The sequence below is a fragment of the Malaya genurostris genome, chromosome 3 (assembly GCF_030247185.1).
Source record: "Malaya genurostris strain Urasoe2022 chromosome 3, Malgen_1.1, whole genome shotgun sequence".
Classification (NCBI taxonomy): domain Eukaryota; kingdom Metazoa; phylum Arthropoda; class Insecta; order Diptera; family Culicidae; genus Malaya; species Malaya genurostris.
The window spans coordinates 220,849,034-220,867,397 of record NC_080572.1 but is presented as its reverse complement, the minus strand read 5'-3'; the positions used below and the strand labels follow the sequence as shown (position 1 = coordinate 220,867,397).

At 38.6% G+C, this 18,364-nt stretch overlaps 1 protein-coding gene and 1 long non-coding RNA gene across 2 annotated transcripts; one reads left to right on the top strand and one right to left on the bottom strand.

Moving 5' to 3' along the window:
- Positions 1–308: 308 nt before the first annotated feature.
- Positions 309–725, bottom strand: LOC131437983 (uncharacterized). The gene is made up of 3 exons (XR_009230853.1): positions 571–725; positions 399–502; positions 309–343 (listed from the first exon to the last, which is right to left on the bottom strand). It is a non-coding gene; the product is annotated as an uncharacterized LOC131437983 (long non-coding RNA).
- A 6,035-nt stretch (positions 726–6,760) lies between these two features.
- LOC131439504 (uncharacterized) lies at positions 6,761–16,271 on the top strand. Its single transcript, XM_058610606.1, has one exon. The coding sequence runs from the start codon at positions 8,278–8,280 to the stop codon at positions 10,732–10,734; it is 2,457 nt and encodes an 818-aa protein (XP_058466589.1). The 5' UTR covers positions 6,761–8,277; the 3' UTR covers positions 10,735–16,271.
- Positions 16,272–18,364: the final 2,093 nt, after the last annotated feature.

Sequence of the window (18,364 nt, the reverse complement as noted above, 5' to 3'; positions counted from 1 at the left end):
CACCATTTACAGATTACTCGAAATTTAACCCTTAAAACTTAGTGAAGGAATTATTTAATTCAATGAAATAACTGTAAGTTTCAAAGAATGGACTCAAGCGATCAATGGTGTTCCAGTAGTCACAGTGCTGATTGGCTTACCTCATTTCGAGAATATTTCCTTCCTAAAACATGCTCATTATAACTGATCTTGTATCATATAGTAATATATAGTATATTAAAGTGTGATCATAGATTTGAAGTTATTCCAATGACACATACGAAAGGAAATGACATACTAGTAAGGTTTACCGTATGTTTAGACAATCACGACACTGAATACTGCGACAAACTGACTAGCGTCCCTGGAAAAATAATGGCAAGTTTTCTAAAAATAAATCAAACCTCTAAAATCGGTACCTTTCACCGACTGACACAAGCCGCCGCAGCAGAAAAGTTCAAGTTTCAAACAAAAATCAATCACCATCTCAGTAAACTAGAATAAATTCAACCGGATCCTGTTCCTTAAACGAAAAACGGAAAAGCAAACATTAATGCCGATCGTAATATTGTTGGCGCAAAGGTGATCCACTTTGAAAATACGCGTAACCCTCCTTGGTTGTTCCGATAGGCCCTGCAAGCGGATTGAAACGCGTCTTAATTTTTTTATAGCTACAGTGGTTGGTATCGCATGTTAAAGCAAAGAAAAGCAAGTTACGCTACTAAATAAGTAAACTAAATACTTAGTTCGGTTCCCTATACCAGGACCAGCACACAATGAAACTTCAAACCGTATAGGTGTGGGAGCTCGTGTATGTACTGAAACTATACGCAGAATCACGCGGAGAGCGTTCGATGTACGCATGTTTGCTTTTTTTTAAACGCAGCCTATGTTGAGTGTATTGCATTAACTATGATCTGATGTAGGCTGGTATTCATTTAGTAGCCGTATGCCCTTGATTGAAACTAGTTTTGAAAATTTAACATAGTGAGCAAGCTTTCGCAATCATCAAGAATACTATTTCAATAAAAAAACTAATTTTATTTGTATGACGAGCTAATAATGATAAACAATGGTGTCGCAGAATAATTATAAAAAAAACAACTGAATTATCTCTTTCCATTCAAACGAAAGAAAGATGATTGTCTCCCGAATAGGAATGATTTACAAACCAATAGCAGACTCAATTATTTAAACCAAATATCTCAATAATAAAACTACATGAGGAAATGGCAGTAAAATATTAAATTATTATTTGTAATTGTTGCAATAATTTTCCAAACATCTACGCATGGCTTACAGACTTTTTATAATATTATCCGAAAATTTAAGAGTTTTGATATATGGTATAGATAATCATGCACAATTTTTGTCACACTTCAAGTGAACAGAACAAGGTTAGCTTATTGTGACTTATTATGATAAGAGCAGGGGTACTTGAGAAAACATTAGGTCACGTTAGTTTTATTTTGACAAGAGTAAATGTTTCAATTTTAATTTAACGATTTTTACACATACAGTTCTTTTAGTTTGCTCGACAAATGAAAATAACAAGTATATTATTGACGAATTTCGCGTCAAATCGTGTTCGCAGTTGGCAACACTCGCTCAGATTTTAATGAAACTTTCTGGACATGTAGACTTTGTCGCAATAAGCAAACGCTGTATACTTTGTTTTTCTAAAATTTATCTAGACTGCCTTTTGAAAAGGGCCAAACTTTTTTAACCAATTTTTTTCAAATAATTATTGACGAAAATTGACAAATCTTACAAAAAAGTGTTGTCCTAGTAAATTTTACAGAAACAGTCAACTTTTTCAACAAAATTATTATCAATCGACTGAAAAAAAATCACTTTAAAAATTTAAAATCGCTTCACAAAATAAAACATTTTTGATTTTGATTGTCCCAAAACAGGTTATTATGTTCCCTGTCAATCATTCATGCAATGCAAGATAGGCGATTAAAAAAAGAAGTTATTCTAACAAAAACTATTTCTTGTCCAAACTGAATTTATTTTCCAGTGTCTTATTATCGAAACTTAAACTTAACTGAAAATCATTATCATCCAAGATTCCGAAGAAATTAAATTTTTGAGAAAATCACACCGAGTATCCTCTTGCTAGTCACCCGCTATTAGCAAAAAGTGTCAGTGCTGGTTAAGGAAAAGATTTGGTTAGAAAAACTTTTGTCCCTTAAAAATACCCATCTTGCTGCATATGGAAGGTTGACAGGTTAACGTACGGCTTTTCATTCGAACCAAAGCTTGGGAAAATCGGTATTGCAGTGTATGAGACTATTTTGCAAACATTTTTTTGTCAATATTGATTCGGACAAAATTCGATAACAGCGTATTTGAATCGTTACAGCGGTCTCTGAAACTACGAAAATCGAGTGCTCTTTTATTTATTTTTATTCTGTGTGCATTTTACCCTGTTACTACGGAACCGGGGAAGTGGAAGCATCGGGTAACCCAATAACTTCTGACAGATATGTCAGATCGACTAATCACATACCGCGTTGGAAGCGATAATCCACACAGAAAGAAATTATGAATTTTACAGGTGACATAATTCTACAAACGATACAATTCATAACTACTTAATTTCTCAAATGACGCAATTTCCCATTCGTACAGAAATTTACTGACTCTGAGTGTAATTTGCACTCGGCTAGCAAGTGAGACTGTATGAATTTATATGCACGATTTACCAGTCAAGCATATATGTGACTAACTGGTGTGCTTTGTGATCTAATATTTTTCGGTTCAAACCGCGTTGTTGCTGTCGATCTTTTGATTTTTATTCCATTCGTTTTAAATCCATGTAATTTTCAAATCACACAATTTTACATGTTCTTGAATATAAATTGGTGTGAAATATGATGCTCCATTTATGTGCATCTGATAAGATGTAAAATCACAAGAATTTTTCGAGCTGTGCAAGATAATTTTACCATGAAACAGTACACATCAAAAGAACGCGCTAAACTTGTTTAGTTTTAAGGCCGAGAACGAGGCCACGTTAAATGGATGCGTTAATAAGCAAAATTGTCGGTTCTATTCCACTGAAAACCCTCAATTAATTGAGAAACAGCCTCTATTCGACCAAAAAGTTACAGTTTGGTGTGGTGTTTGTGCGGATACGATGATTGGTCCCTATTTTAACAAAACGATGATGGAACAACAAAAACTGTTAATGGCGATCGTTATCGAGCCCTAGCAAATGATTTTGTGATGTCCATTGTTCGTGAAAATGGTTCAAATGGCTACTGGTTTCAACAGGACGGTGCAACATGTCATACATCTCGACTAACAATCGATTTGTTACGACCATTATTCCCCGGACAAGTCATATCGAAAAACGGTGATTTTGACCAGACTTTTTTGTGGGGCTATTTGAAATCCAAAATATACGCTGATGATCAAGAACCATAGTTCAACTCAAAGACAATATACGACGTGAAATCGCTGCCATATCAACCAATACATTGGCCAAAACAATGGAAAAACGCCGAAAAAAGGGCAAATTTTGTCCTCAAGGCTAAAAGTGGCTATTCACGCGATATCATTTTCAAAAACCTATTTTAATCCATCTAGTCGTGTAATGGTGCGTTTCTCATATTACTCATTACATCATAAATATAACCGTGAAATTCGCTAAAAACAACTGTTTATTGAATAGAAATAGGAAAACTTGTTCGGACCTAATCTCACAAACTCCACAAATCCTGTTTAACCTGTAGTTTCGGAACCGAAAGAAGAATCCACAACAAATCTAAGAATTCCGTATGAAACTGTAAGACTTTTCCTTTGAAAATATAAGTTTGTGAAAATCGATTTGGCCATCTCCAAGAAAAGTGAGTGAGATCCTTTTTGTAGTTTTTAATCACTATTTCCAATTCTTCCGAAACCGGATTCAGATAAACGGAATAGCCGAAGTAGGTTCGTTTGCTACCAACAAATATGACCTACAAATTGAAACAGTTTTGAACGTAGTTAAACCTATACTTACTATTTCATGCTCTATTTCGATTAAACCAATTAAACGAAATCTAACAAACGAAACGAACCTGCGTTTCTGTTACTTCTGCATATGTAAGTCAAGCTAAACAGCATGAATCAGCAGCACAAAACATTTAGTATTATTATTATTATTAATATTATTATTATTATTATTATTATTATTATTATTATTATTATTATTATTATTATTATTATTATTATTATTATTATTATTATTATTATTATTATTATTATTATTATTATTATTATTATTATTATTATTATTATTATTATTATTGACATCACGACACAACATGTACGAAATAGAACAATACACGCCTTGTTCGTTTTGTGTTTTGTTCTTCTTTCGGTGTTGTACATATTGTCACTCTATATGGCGATTTGATAACTTTGACACTCATCGCCCTGTAACTGCGGAACCAGATGTCGGATCCGGATAAAATTTCATAGTAGCTTTAAAGACAGTATGAACATTAATTCAAATCAAGATTTGTGAAAAATCGGTTCAAACATCGCAAAGAAATCGAAGTAAATTTGGTTTTAGGAGTTTTTCTTCTCCACTTTCGGTGCTTTCGGAACAGGAAAAGAGGGGACCAGTAGTGCCGAATTAAGTTTTCATGCCCACAAACTAACAAGATCTGTAAACTAGAAGAATTTATCAGACAGTTTTATGGGATTTGTACCTGTTTTTAATCATCGTTCGTGGGAAAATACTAATAAAATTGTTAATTATCCACTTATCACGCTTTAGTTCCGGAACCGGAAGTCGGATCCAGATAAAATTTTCCACAAATTTTTAGGATATTATAAGACCTTTGAATCTTGGTTTGCGAAAATCGGTTGAGTTGTTCCAGAGATAATTGAGTGTAAACTTTATCTCAAATTTTCACATATTACCATATAACTCCGGAACCGGAAGTCACATTCAAGTGAAATTCAATAGCAAGCTATGGGACCATAATACCTTTTATTTGAATCTTAGTTTGTGAAAATCGGTTCAGCCATCTCTGAAAAAAGTGAGTGCATATTTTTTTCACTTTTTTGGTGCAAATCATCCTATATCTCCGGAACCGGAAGTCGGATCGGAATGAAATTCAATAGAAGGCTATGGGACTATGAGACCTTTCATTTGAATATTTGTTTGTGAAAATCGGTTTAGCCATCTCTGAGAAAAGTGAGTGCATATTTTTGTTACATACACACACGCACACACGGACGGACACACACATACACAGACATTTGCTCAGTTCGTCGAGCTGAGTCGAATGGTATATGACATTCGACCCTCCGGGCCTCGATTAAGAAGTCGATTTTCACAGTGATTGCATAGCCTTTCTATACGAGAAAGGCAAAAATAGCTGTAACAGAACATATTTACTTGAACCAGAATATATTAAAATTGAAATGAAAATAAATAGAAAGGTTTTTTATATATATTTTGTTTATAAGCAAATGCTTCAACTTTAAATGGTCCACCCTGTATAAGGCTTTCTATTCGATCCTAAGTTTTTGAAAATCGATCCAGCGATCTCTAAGAAACTCGAGCTCATTATTCATCTTTCCATAATCGCAAGTCGGTTCTGAATAAAGTTCAATAGCAGGTTATAAAACTTCTTTCATTTGAATATACACGGAAAAGCTCGCTATCGCAAAACAAGTAAAAAATTTAGACGTTTTTTTCTGAATATGATTTGTTGAAATTTGGTAGAACTGATCGAATGATATTTTTTTTCTAAACCATCCTCAATGATTTATCATACTCACAGCTTAGCAATGTTATCCACACCAAACAACATCAGTGATAGTCCCCTCAAACTGAAAAAGAGTCATTTCGCTGTAAGTCTCCCTAAAATATGTCTCTATGTAATGTAATTCAATACAATTTTCATTTGGGAGTTTTCTTCAGGTCAGAAAAACTTTCGAACCCTATATTCGGATTTGGAAATCGAACCCAAGTGGGCTGCATGAAAGACATCGACTAACTCATCACGCTCTACCCGTCCCCAGGATTTTTATTCGAAAGGTTGCATTGGATCAGGACAATTTTTGCATAAAAATGTGAATTGTGAAATACACTGTTTGAACACTGTAATTTTTTCTGAACTGTTGCTTACTCACCTCGCTAGGCATTTTCAATTACACTGCTATGCAACATAAAGAAAACTTACAAATAACTATTATGGTGTTCTAAATACTTTCACTTACATGAAACGGCAAGCATGATTCTGACTGAGATTTTCAATTTATTTAAGAATTTAGTTTTAATCCCTCACGTCAATCACGCGGTGACAAATCAATAGAATTTGCACCAATAAAGGCTTGCTATATCATCATTGCACCGACTGTCATGTTACAGAGAAAACTTATTTTTAAATTATATATAGGATCAGTCTAGAACAGCGTTGTATTAAATTATTTGTTTTATATTTTACTATTTTTCATAACAACAAAGCTGTAAACTTAGCAGTGGTGAACACGGCTTAGTGAATACCGCCCGTCCGTAATATTCAGCGACGCTACAATCGCGAGCAATCATACACCGCAGTAACAAAACAAAACTGCTACAACCATTCATTCTCGCTCTCGGGTGACTAGCAGTAGTTTCGGTGACGACTGTATCGAAGATCCAAACTAAAACAACCGAGCAGAAGCAACTCGATGTCGAACCGATGGTTTATGACGAACCTTTCTCTGTGTTTGTGTTGGTACTTCGGTGACCATAGTGGGAGAGACAATATAAAACCGGCGTAATTTCAATGCTGCATTTCAGTCTTTCAACAACACTTGTCGTGGAAACACCTTTTAAGATTGTACTTTTGCTCTGTACGCGCGTACGCCTTATTCAAAACAGTGAAAATCGAGCCAGAGATCAGATCTCCTCAAATCTGCTACAGTAAACTCACTCACATTCACTCGCTTTTCTTGTAATTCCGCCAAAGCTTTCGAAAAGCCTCTGCCCAATCGACAGTAATTAGGTTCACGGTTCGCGTGCGAAAATAAATCAGATTTCCGATCTTTTGATCGTTGCAGCAGGAAAAAGTGAAACTAATTGTGCTTTGATGGATATTTTGATAAATGCGAGTTGGAAACTGATGCTGTACCTTTTGGTGCAAGTGGAGTTGAAAATTTGAAGCCGATTTGGAAGGCGTTGCAGAGAGATTGTTTTGACAAGTGCAAGTGTATGCGGAGAGATTGAAACGGCATCCAACAGATCCTGCAACGTGAACAAAACTGTTTTCGGAAAGCTAGGTCCTTCATGTGGAATAATACTGAAAGAGGCAGTAGCTGAGTTTTCCGAAAAAACAGTATTACCACACTGGAGTAATCGTAACTGCTGTCACTCTATCATCACAACGGCGAAATTGTTTCGGAAACAAACAAGTTTAGGATAATAATTGTGTGTCAAAAAAAAAACAACCTACAACAAAATAACTCGAACAGACAAAAGCGTGTGATCATTTCGTCGCCGAAGAACAAGTGCACAGACGTTTAAACAAAGACCCTTTTCGAACATTTCACTTTAATCGATGATAATCCAAAGCAATTGTTAGTGGCACTCGTGCATGCAAGGAACTATGTACAATAAAGTGAACTGGAAAAAAAGTGAAAAACTGAAGCACTGAACCGATTTTACCTCCATCATCCTTTACCCGTCATAGACACAGGCTGGTGGTCCGTCCCACATCAATCCCGGGGCCTCACGTGTGCCTTCGCGGCAAAAGTTTAATTGTGAAAGTACCCTAAACTAAGCCCGATACCAACCGCGTGCACGAGAGACTAAGACGGGCGTAGAAGCGGAAAGAGAAAGAAAAAGTAAGCAAACAGCAAAGCTACATTAATGCAACCGCGCTGCACTGGTGAATGATTCCGACTGACGAAAATTTGACGAAGAAAGCGGGGAAAACGGAAAAATTGTGTTTCAAATCGTGGCGAATTTGATGCATGGAAAACGTCTATAGCAGTATTGGAAAATTGTTCCGTGCGGGAGCGAAATTGAAAAGTTAATTAACTCCAAAGTGATAATCGGCTGTGCAGAAAATATTTATTTTTTCGTCGCTGTATATATTGGAAAACAAAACGCACGAAACAGAAGTGAGCGTTGATAACGTTCAACGGAGTCTACTTGAAAAGTAAATACACACAACGAAGCCATATTAGATAGCCAACCGTACGACATATAAACTAAACAAAACAAAACAAAAGCAATCAATTAGAGAATAACCGATCCGCAACTGCAATTGGTAAGGTACTCGGTCAGAAATAACTGTAACCACCATGTCTTCCGTCCCAAGTGGTGAATCAACGCCGCTGGCCACCTTGCCAGTTGCTACGGAGATGGCGCCAACGGCAGTGCCCATTGCTGCCCCGGAGCCGCCACTGAACGTGGCAAACAGCAACGGTAACGTAAGAATCGTTGAAAAGGTGGAAATGGCCACTATGACTGATATGTTTCCCATAGAAAGAGAAGAAAGTGAAAGTGCTGCACAGAGTAGTAAGGTAACAGCGTGTGGAGATGTGGCAGTGAGTTGCTGCAAAATGCCACAGCAGCTTGAGCAACCGCTAGTTGCAGTTCAGTGTGAACCAGCTGCTACCGTCACCGAGAACAGTGAAATGATCATCAAAGAAACGATCAAAGAAATGGAAACACTAGAACTGGATGACGCTGCCCACGCGGAAGAACCGGACACATTGTCACCCCTAATGACCGATAACTATACATATCTGCAGCACCAAGAATTGCTGAGAGAAGAAGGTGATGCCAATCCACAACATCACTATCATCATCATCACCATCATCATGGCCATGACGAGATCCACGACTATGATCTCGATGACGACGAAGAAGAAGATGATGATTTGTACATGGAGGATGATGATCACATGGTACCGCATCCGGTAGTTCCACCAGTCAACATGAAACACTCGGATACGAAAGATTCCATTAGCTCCATCGATAGTGATGTTTCGATGTCATACGATAGAACCAATTCAACCGAATCGCAGAATCCTCCCGAAGACGCAGGAGTTGGTTCATCCGACGACAACGCCAAGGATTCGGGCTGTGAAATCACGAAAAAACCCGAAGCAAACAGTCCGTCCGAGGAAGATGCCTATGAAATCCCGGACGACGATATGTGCGAAAAAATCATCGAACAGGTGGAGTTTTATTTCTCCAATGACAACATTTTGAAAGATGCGTTCCTATTGAAGCACGTCAGACGCAACAAGGAAGGATTCGTCAGTTTGAAACTGGTCTCCAGTTTTAAACGTGTTCGTCAGCTAACGAAAGATTGGCGTGTGGTTGGGTACGCCATCAAGCGAAAAAGTGTCAAAATCGAACTGAATGATCTCGGAACGAAGATCCGCCGACTAGAATCACTGCCTATTTACGATGAAACGACTCCATCCCGGACGGTCGTTGCCACCGGTTTGCCATATGACAAGTACACCGTCGAGAAAGTATCCGAACTCTTTTCCAAGTGCGGTGAAATCTCGCTCATTCGAGTCCTACGTCCCGGTGGTCCCATCCCGGCGGATGTGCGTCAGTTTATCAACAAACACCCAGAACTGCAACAGAACGAATGTGCACTGATTGAATTCACCGAGTCTGCATCCGCCCGCCGTGCTCAGAACATGGAGGAGTTCATCGTACTGGAACTGATTGCACCGAAAAAGAAGACTGGCAAAAAGGCCAACGTAACCAGATTTGTGGAAAACTACAAGTACGTAGCCGGTCATGACATCGAGCGTAGCCGCGGTGGCGAAACCTTCGACCGGTACAAGATGCGACGTGGATCCGGTTTCTATCCCAAGCCGGAAATGCAGCATGTCTATCAGCAAATGATTCCACAGCCCGAGCAGCCGAGCATGCAGCAAATTATGCCACTGCAGCCTCAACAACAGCCACAAATGCAGCCTTCCCAGCAGCAGCAGCAGCAGCAGCCGCAGCAACAGCCAATATTTATACCGCACCCGCCACAACAGAGAAAGTACTCGTACGGAAACGAGAACTACGACTACTTCAATCGTCGTCCGAGCACATTCTCGATGGGCAGTAGTGACGCTTCCCGAAAATACTCAAGCTGCTCCGATGGCTACTCCAGCTGTGGGGAAATGTCTCGACGGCCGTCGCAATGTTCTTCGGGCATGGAGAGCATGTCCCGACGAACGTCCAACTGCTCCGAAGTGCCATCACGAAGAACGTCCAACTGTTCGGATTTCTGCTCATGCTCGCGACGAGTTTCCCAGTGTTCGGATGCGTACCGTCGAATCTCTCAATGTTCCGACCAAAGTAATCGAAAATTCTCGGTTGGCTCCAACTTCGAGCGTCGGTTCACCAACTCACCGGATATGGGTATGCCTCAGCGGCGCATTTCCATGGAATCAAACTACGAGAGGAAATTTTCCACCGGTTCGAATATGTACGAAAATCCGAACATGTCTCCACGAAAGTACTCCAATGGTTTCGATCCGCTGCGAAAGCTGTCCAGCAGCTCCGAGTACTACAACGGACGGCGTATCTCCACCGACTCGGGCTACGATCGACGCATTTCTGTTGGCTCGGAGTGTTCCAACGGTGGTCCGCGATCTCGCTCGGGCAGTGCCGTACAGATGCAGTGCCACCAGCACGGACAAGGTGAAACCGTTGTTCGTACCCCGATTGGACCGGACGGTAGCAAGGGCTTCGGATCGAGAACACGACGCATCGGTCAAATTGTGCCACCAGCCTAGAGATGATGGAATGATCCAGAAGGTATCACGTGGTGAACCGTTTTTTTTTTTTCTTTTTTGCACCAATCGTTGCTGCGAGTAGCGCCAGATGGAATATAGGTTCGTTAGGCCACATTTTGCTTCTTAGTTTAAGTATGTATCGCGCTTAGTATTTTTATTCAACTGCATGTGTAGCACCGAGTGAGCGTGTACAGGGCGAGGGCGTGAATTGCGTGCAAGCGAACGAGAATACAAAAATGGCAATTATTGTGACATACCATTGGCGTACCTGTCTAGAACGATGCCGGGCTGCTGGGTTGAACGAGACTTTCACTGTCCCAGATTTCTCACGCTCCGGCAACGACTCAGTGCACTCCCCTAGAACTGTGCTCCGTCGGTTGCTGCTGGTGCGGTGAAGCGATCGTGGCAGGTCGGAGATAATTGCACAAAGTCAACGGCGTCGAGTCAGCCGTGCCTCGCCGCTACGTCGCTACTACCTACCGCGCGTATCAACGAGGGAGCAAATTGTGCTCGGTCAGGTCTGCAGATGAAAACGTGTTCCCATCAACGAGAGAGTGAGAGGTGCGGAGGTAGACAGTATGGCGTGGCACGTGAATGGAGTTCATGAACACGAGAGTAAACGAGAGGATGCAAATCAGTATGAGTAAGAGTGCAGTTTGGTTTGGATTGGACCGCGCGCGCAGACTGCGAAAGATTCTTGTTTTTGTTTTTCGTGTCTTTATTTTCGCTGCTCCTTCGGCTGCCAGAATGATGAATGGGCGACGTGCGGCTACGATCGTGCTCCGATCGTTGGCTTTGTGCGAGATCTGCGCTGCGTATACTCGAACTCGACATCTCGGCAGCGTGTACGACTTAGGTGGCAGAGCACACACCGACGCGAGGGCACTTAGGAATGTGTGAGGAACATTCTTTTTCGCATGCGAGAGTTGTCTAGGCAAATCGGTACACTCTGTGTATGTACGTGTCGTGAGTAGACTGCCGAAAGATTTCTATTTTTATTTAGGTTAGGATTTTTGTTTCGTTATTTTTTTTTCTCTGTTACTATTATCACCGACCTTGTATCTCGTGACATTGTTTAGTTTTTTTTTACACTCGTATTTATTCTTGGCTTTGTTCGCGCATTACTAGTTATATTACGTGGCTCGTTAATAGTGAAACTTGTGCATCAAGATGTTAGTCAGTAGGACTTAGAATAAGGACCGAGTTCTTGTGCCAGCGCCGTGCTCAATTTTGCTCTTAACATCTGTGCACCTGGGAGAGATGGCGTCATGCTGATCGTTAGGGAAGGTAACCTCACAGAGCCGAATCGGAAAGTACATACAAACGTTGATTCGTATCATTCACAGAAAACCGGACTATTTTTAGTCACTGGGTATTTAAATTTGGCTTGAATACAAATGTCGAATGAATAAATTCGGTTGAATGACCTTGACCTGTTTTCCGACTTGCACTTGTAGGATTTCAAGCTCATCGACATCAGATTAATGCTTTCAATCACAAATAATCCACATGGCATAATGATCGAAAGCTAAAAATAAATACTACACTAATCTAATGATTAGCGAAAACTAATTGCTTTTTGTGACACCAAATGGAATGCTTTTTTGGAAGTAACTCTGTAAAAGATTAATTCTATTTTGATCGTGAATATTTCTAATTGTACCTAACGTAAAAATATCATATTTGTTCCATGCCATCAAAAACATTATCAACAACTTATATTGCTGAAATTTTATGTTTTATTCAATTTTGAGTTATATGTGGATATCTCAACCGAACTTTTCTAATTTTTTTTGTATAAACGGGCAGTGTTTGAACGAATCACACTCAAATTTTAAAAACGGATCTACATTTCATTAGATCTGTAAACATTACACTACAACAAACACCATTAATGTATAATTATATTCATCGCTATTCAACTGATTCGCCACATTCGAAGGAAAGGACATTAAACATCGAAGAGTTTTAACAATTCGACTCTTATAAGAAATTTATTTGCATAGTTCTGACTGAGTTGGTTTCTTCAATTGAAACAGTCAAATCGAAATTTTGTCTATTCGTAGTTTTGGTTCGTTATCATGTCAATTTGTATTCACGTCAATCCGGTTATGACTCTGACATTATTCACCCGCCTTATTTTCCATCTGTTTAGTTATCTCGCGGATAGCTAAACCGTATTCAACAATCTTAGGCTTGTTTGAAAGTTACTATTGAGTCATAGATCTATAATCAAAAGACTAAAACTTTCGGTTGCGGCGATATAATTGTATTAGTAATCGGAAATAGTTCAACTGAATTCAATGATCTTACGCTTGTTTGGAAGCTGCTATTGAGTTATTGAGTCAAGTTTCAAAACCAAATGTCGGACTTTTATTATTCCAGAGATATTTTTAGCTAAGAATGCTACAGTCTATAGAGCTCTAATGTATTTGAATAATACTTCATACGTCCCGGATATACGCAAATAGCCTACATAGACCAAAGTATCAATTTTTTTCTTTCATACACTTAAAAAATAATTAAATTTGCACGACATAAAAGTCAATAATACAATGAAATAGGCATCAGTTGAATGGAAAGTTTGATTGAAAACTATCATCAACGTGAAACTCAATTCGAATATTTTATTTTTCCATGAATAAAACTGTGTATTAAAATTAAAGTCTATTTTCGCTTTCAATGTATATTAAAAAATAAAGAAGTGTAAAGTAGCATTATATTCTTTTTTTCTGCTCCAAATACATGCATTAGAAAAGATGTAAATTTACATAATATATTTATCGGTGTATTTTGTATTTATATTCTGCTTGAGCATATTTTCTACATGTTTCAATGAAGGAATTAAGAAATAGTTCAAAAACTGTTCAACTTCGATATTAATTATCACATCTTAATCTGTTATTGATTCAATATTTATAATTGTTCAATAATTGCTCTAATAGTTGTATCTATAAGGCAAATAAATTGGAATCAGATAAAAGAAATCCTCATAATATTGTTCAATTCTCAATGTTGAAATGACAACTAACTGAGAAATTAATTTTCAATAATGTTTCGATATTTCAATTACAAAATTTTATATTTTGTTACTATTTTCTCATGCAGATTACAATTGTTTTTGATATTTTAACTCTAAACAAAGTTAAATTCGGTTTTAATAACTAAGTTTAGTGTTGACTATGAAATCCTTTCTACCTGTGATTATCATCATTCAATGTAGCTTTTAACGTCGATCACAGTAGTAACAACACAAATAGCAGAATATGCACTTATTAAGTATATATGGTAGTACAACATCGCATAATTCCTAACAATGCCAATTACATTAGTTTTCTGCCACATTTGACAGAACTTCAGACTGTCATTTAGTGTCATTTTCGCATATACTTTTTATCAAAAGGCGGTTCTAGCTTTATTTTACTGCATTTAAAATAACATAATTTCAAAATTGCACCTGAAATTCTATTATGTATTGTTGACACTTCTTGTTACTACAAATTTCATGAATTTCATGGAATTTATAACAGAAAATTTTCAGGTTTCTGTTAAACTCAACGATGATAATTTACGTATACTTCATCATGAGCTTGGAATTTGTTTTTGATGTTTTTTTTTGCCTTGACATAATTGCCTTAATTGTTTTTAAACAGATTATCATTGTTTTTAAACAGATTATCATTATCACTGAAATAAGTACTGTCGTGATCGAACTTTCCCCATTTTGAACTATCATGTATCGATCTTTATTCAATGGTTTACTTTAAATTTAAAAACCATTTTCTCTCATTGACTCTATCGAACGAGCGAATGGAACCAAAAAACCAAAAGTTGCATCCTTGCCGTTATGTGAAAGGGGAAATCCGTTTCGGAAAACACAGTGAAAATGAAACATCAATTCTGTCGTCGTATGTCGATACGGTTAAGATCGCACAAGCCACAGCTTATGTACTATTACTCGGGCTCTCCAGCTGATCGCTTTTCCCGACAGCCACGAACAACCGAATCAAACATTTATATATGAGCCAGACTTCCAGTTGCCATAACTATGGCGACGCGACGGCGAGCGGTCAGCTCCCCTACGGTAGGCGGAAGAAAAACAAAATAAGCAGCGGCCAGCGAACTAAAGAAAATTAAATTGAACGTCATTAGTGCGCTCTGGCCGAGCCCATGTCCGACCGAAAAAATAACGCGAAAAATACTCGAAACCCATCCTCGAATGTACCTCGAGAAAGTGTTGAATTTTTGCCTCGAAGCACAAAGACCCCCAGGCGCAACGGAGCTAGTTTTGCTTCCGACTCGCCACCGTGAGGTACCTCGAACATACTTGAAACGCACACAGCATGTACGCTATTCGTTTCAAGTATTCATGAAAACTCACTGAACGTAACGCCACAGCCTGGCTGGGACTAGTTTTTACAGACGAAACGTCAACAATACACAGTTTAATGCTCCATGCACTTCCACGTTGCGATACCGGTAAAATCGCCATCAGTCACGTGAGTTTGTCTGACGGCGCTGCGCTGCACTACACGAAACCAGGTAACCATCAGTCTGCAGTCTTCAGCCGACGACTGATCGCGCCTACCTCCCGTACCCCGGAGTTTATCCTCCGAGAGTTCTGGTCGCGCCTGACTGTCTGCTAATGTAGTCTGTCCCTACACTCAGAGTAAACTGGATCGAACTCTCGTTCCACCATGGGAAAGGGGGGAATGATGATAATGAATTAAACAATTCGATTCCAATCGCAACCTGGAAGTGCAGTCTACGAGCAATTGTTACAGATAGCGGGAGCAAAATATGAGTCGGCAAATGGCAATCGAAAACATACTACAGCAGCACTTTGTTTTAAAATAAATATTTTAGCATAATAATTGATGCATGTCTATTCAGTAAATATGGAGGAAGCGAGAAGCGTGTTTGGAACGGAGCGGATGAAAAGTGACTGCTATGACAGTTAGTTTGTAATATGATATGAGATAAATGTAAACCAGAACTAATGTAAATACTACTTAACTATTCATTAGTGATCTAATCAAGATGCTGGGAATAAATGCAACATGAAAACTACATAGTAGGGATCCCACAATATTAGGTTCGTGGGATGAATTGGTGTAGATAGCAACACGCTGCAATAATTATATTAATTATTACGAATTGTATCACTTAAGCGAAATCAAAAGAATGAATCGAAAGAACGTGCAAATATTAGATGCAATGGTTTTTCTTATGCGTGCTTATACAGTGCCGAACGTTCAGTTCAGCTTAGATTGTAGAAGGTAGACACATTCCGGTTCTGTTCTGAAATGGCCAAACATCAGAACGGTCCCGGATACCAAGAACTGTGAAGTGAGATAATACTAAATTGGAGCTCATATCCGTACTATTATATTTACACAAGGATTTTTATCGCATAATTTATCGTTTTGTATGTTAACTATTCGTCGATAGTGATCAAAAACAATGTAATCTGTATGTATAGTATAAATAGTTTTACACATTAAAAAAAAACTACTGTCATTAGTTTTAACAATGAAGTTTGCATTCAATTTTCTTCCTGTTATCACAAAATGTCCCATTAACCTGAAAACTGTCCGCCCTATTTCTCTTTCGCAGTACTAAGTTCCTTTTTCGATGTTATATTGTTCAACTATTTTTGGTAAGTATAAAATGTAATTACAGTTTGTCGTAAACAGTACATGCTAACCTTTTTTTGCGAACAATCAGTAAAAACCTGTTCTAATCCAGCTAGTGGAGTGATGATGCCTTTCTCATATTACTTATATATTGCTAAGGGGTCCTTAAAAAAATTCATTGAATCTTGAATAAAAACCACAATGAAGTTTCCAAAGTTTTTGACCACTGTTTCCGATACCTGCGGAACATATTTCCTGATACGGCCGATATCGATTCGTTTGGCCAGCAACAAAATTAAATGCAATTTGTAACCAGTTTTGAGCCAAATCTGTTCATATTGGCCTTTCTCATACAGAAAAGCTATGCAATCACTATGGAAAGTTTCATATACCATACAACTCACTTCGTCGAGTACGCAAAATATTTGTGTGTGTGTGTGTGTGTATGTGTGTATGTGTGTGTGTGAGAGAGAGAGAGAGAGAGAGAGAGAGAGAGAGAAATAGACTCAAATGAAAGGTACTATTGTCTCACAGACATTTTTAAATTTGGTATTGATCTGACTTCCAGTTCCGGAATTACAGGGTGATGAGTGTTTGAAATATCAAGACATCATACGGTGCGAAGGAAACAATCTTTTAACTTGGGCCCAAAACTTCCTATTTGTAGGTAGCTCCGAACTGACTTCGGATATACCAGGTCCCTTGAAGGCTAAATAAATTTTCAGAAACAAGAGTCCCAAATAAAAGGTAATCCTGAACTACAGGTATTTAAAATTTCAAACCGTCACTTAGACGCTTAGAATCTGAAATTTTGGCTCGAAAATAGTTGAATGTTTAGGCTTTGCTAGTTTGCGCCCTTTTTCGATTAAACAAACTGTTTTTTTTTTTTTTTTCAAGAATCCCACAGCAATATTGCTGAGAATACAAGTCACAAGAGAATGGCATATTTTTTTTTGGTTTGCTTAATGATAGTTTGTCATTTTTAACACACTTCATTCTATAGTTGGAAGTAGAACCCGGATACAATTCAATAACGGTTGCATTAAAAAAATTGACTTTTTTCGGATGGTGTTGAAAATAAATGCTAAGACAGATAGTTACTTTCGATAAATTTCCCATGGAAGGTAATTATTTAAGCTTACTTGCAAAAAAAGAATCTACGCCTTGCGAGTAGTTTTCCGGTAGTTTACCGGAACATTCGCCATAACGGACGAAAGCATGCGTGTAGGTATGTTTTTGAGTTCTTTCTTCGTTTTATTTATCAATTCCTCCTGGGTTGGCAGTTCAATGCATAGGGCGCTGGTCTTACAAACCAGTTGTATGTTCGAGCCCCGACCTGGAAGGATTCGTAGTGTCAGTAGAATCATAGTACTAGCCATGCAATGGTTCTGTACACTCTGAATCGGCTGCGAAGTCTGTTGAAACAGAAGGTCAAATTCCACTACAGGAATATGTAATACCAAGGCTTTGCTTTGCTTTCCTCAGTTTTCACGACAAGATTGTTGGAGTTGATCTTACACATCAGGCTGGCCCAGGAATTCTTGATGGGACACAGCTTGGGTACGTTGGGCGGGTTCAGCGACTTGGGTACCATATCGATATTCAGCCATATTCCATCTCCTCCAACGTTCGCTTTGAGTAGTGGGCCGACGACTGATCCGGTCAGAACAACGCATCTTTGCTCTTAGGATATTTCTTGACGAACGACGCAACTTCCAGCAGGCATTTCGTACTATAAATATCCCCGTTTACGGCCAGCCCGGAGCGAAATCAGAGCGGCTTTGACCGTTTCTCGCTGATTGTCAGCCCCAGCAGAACCTTCTTGGGGAACTTGGTGTGTGAGATGAACTTCATCTCGGAGCTCACTTCCTTCCCGGGAAAGTAAAATACGAAGTGCCCTGCCAGTCGTTGCTATTCGGGATGAATTCGGTCTCGTTGTCCACCGGACACTTCTGGATGGATTTGCTGCTCTGTTTTTGCCGTCACGTTTAGAG

Excerpts from the sequence above, each read along its gene's own strand:
- LOC131439504 (XM_058610606.1), top strand. The coding sequence starts at position 8,278 with ATGTCTTCCGTCCCAAGTGGTGAATCAACGCCGCTGGCCACCTTGCCA.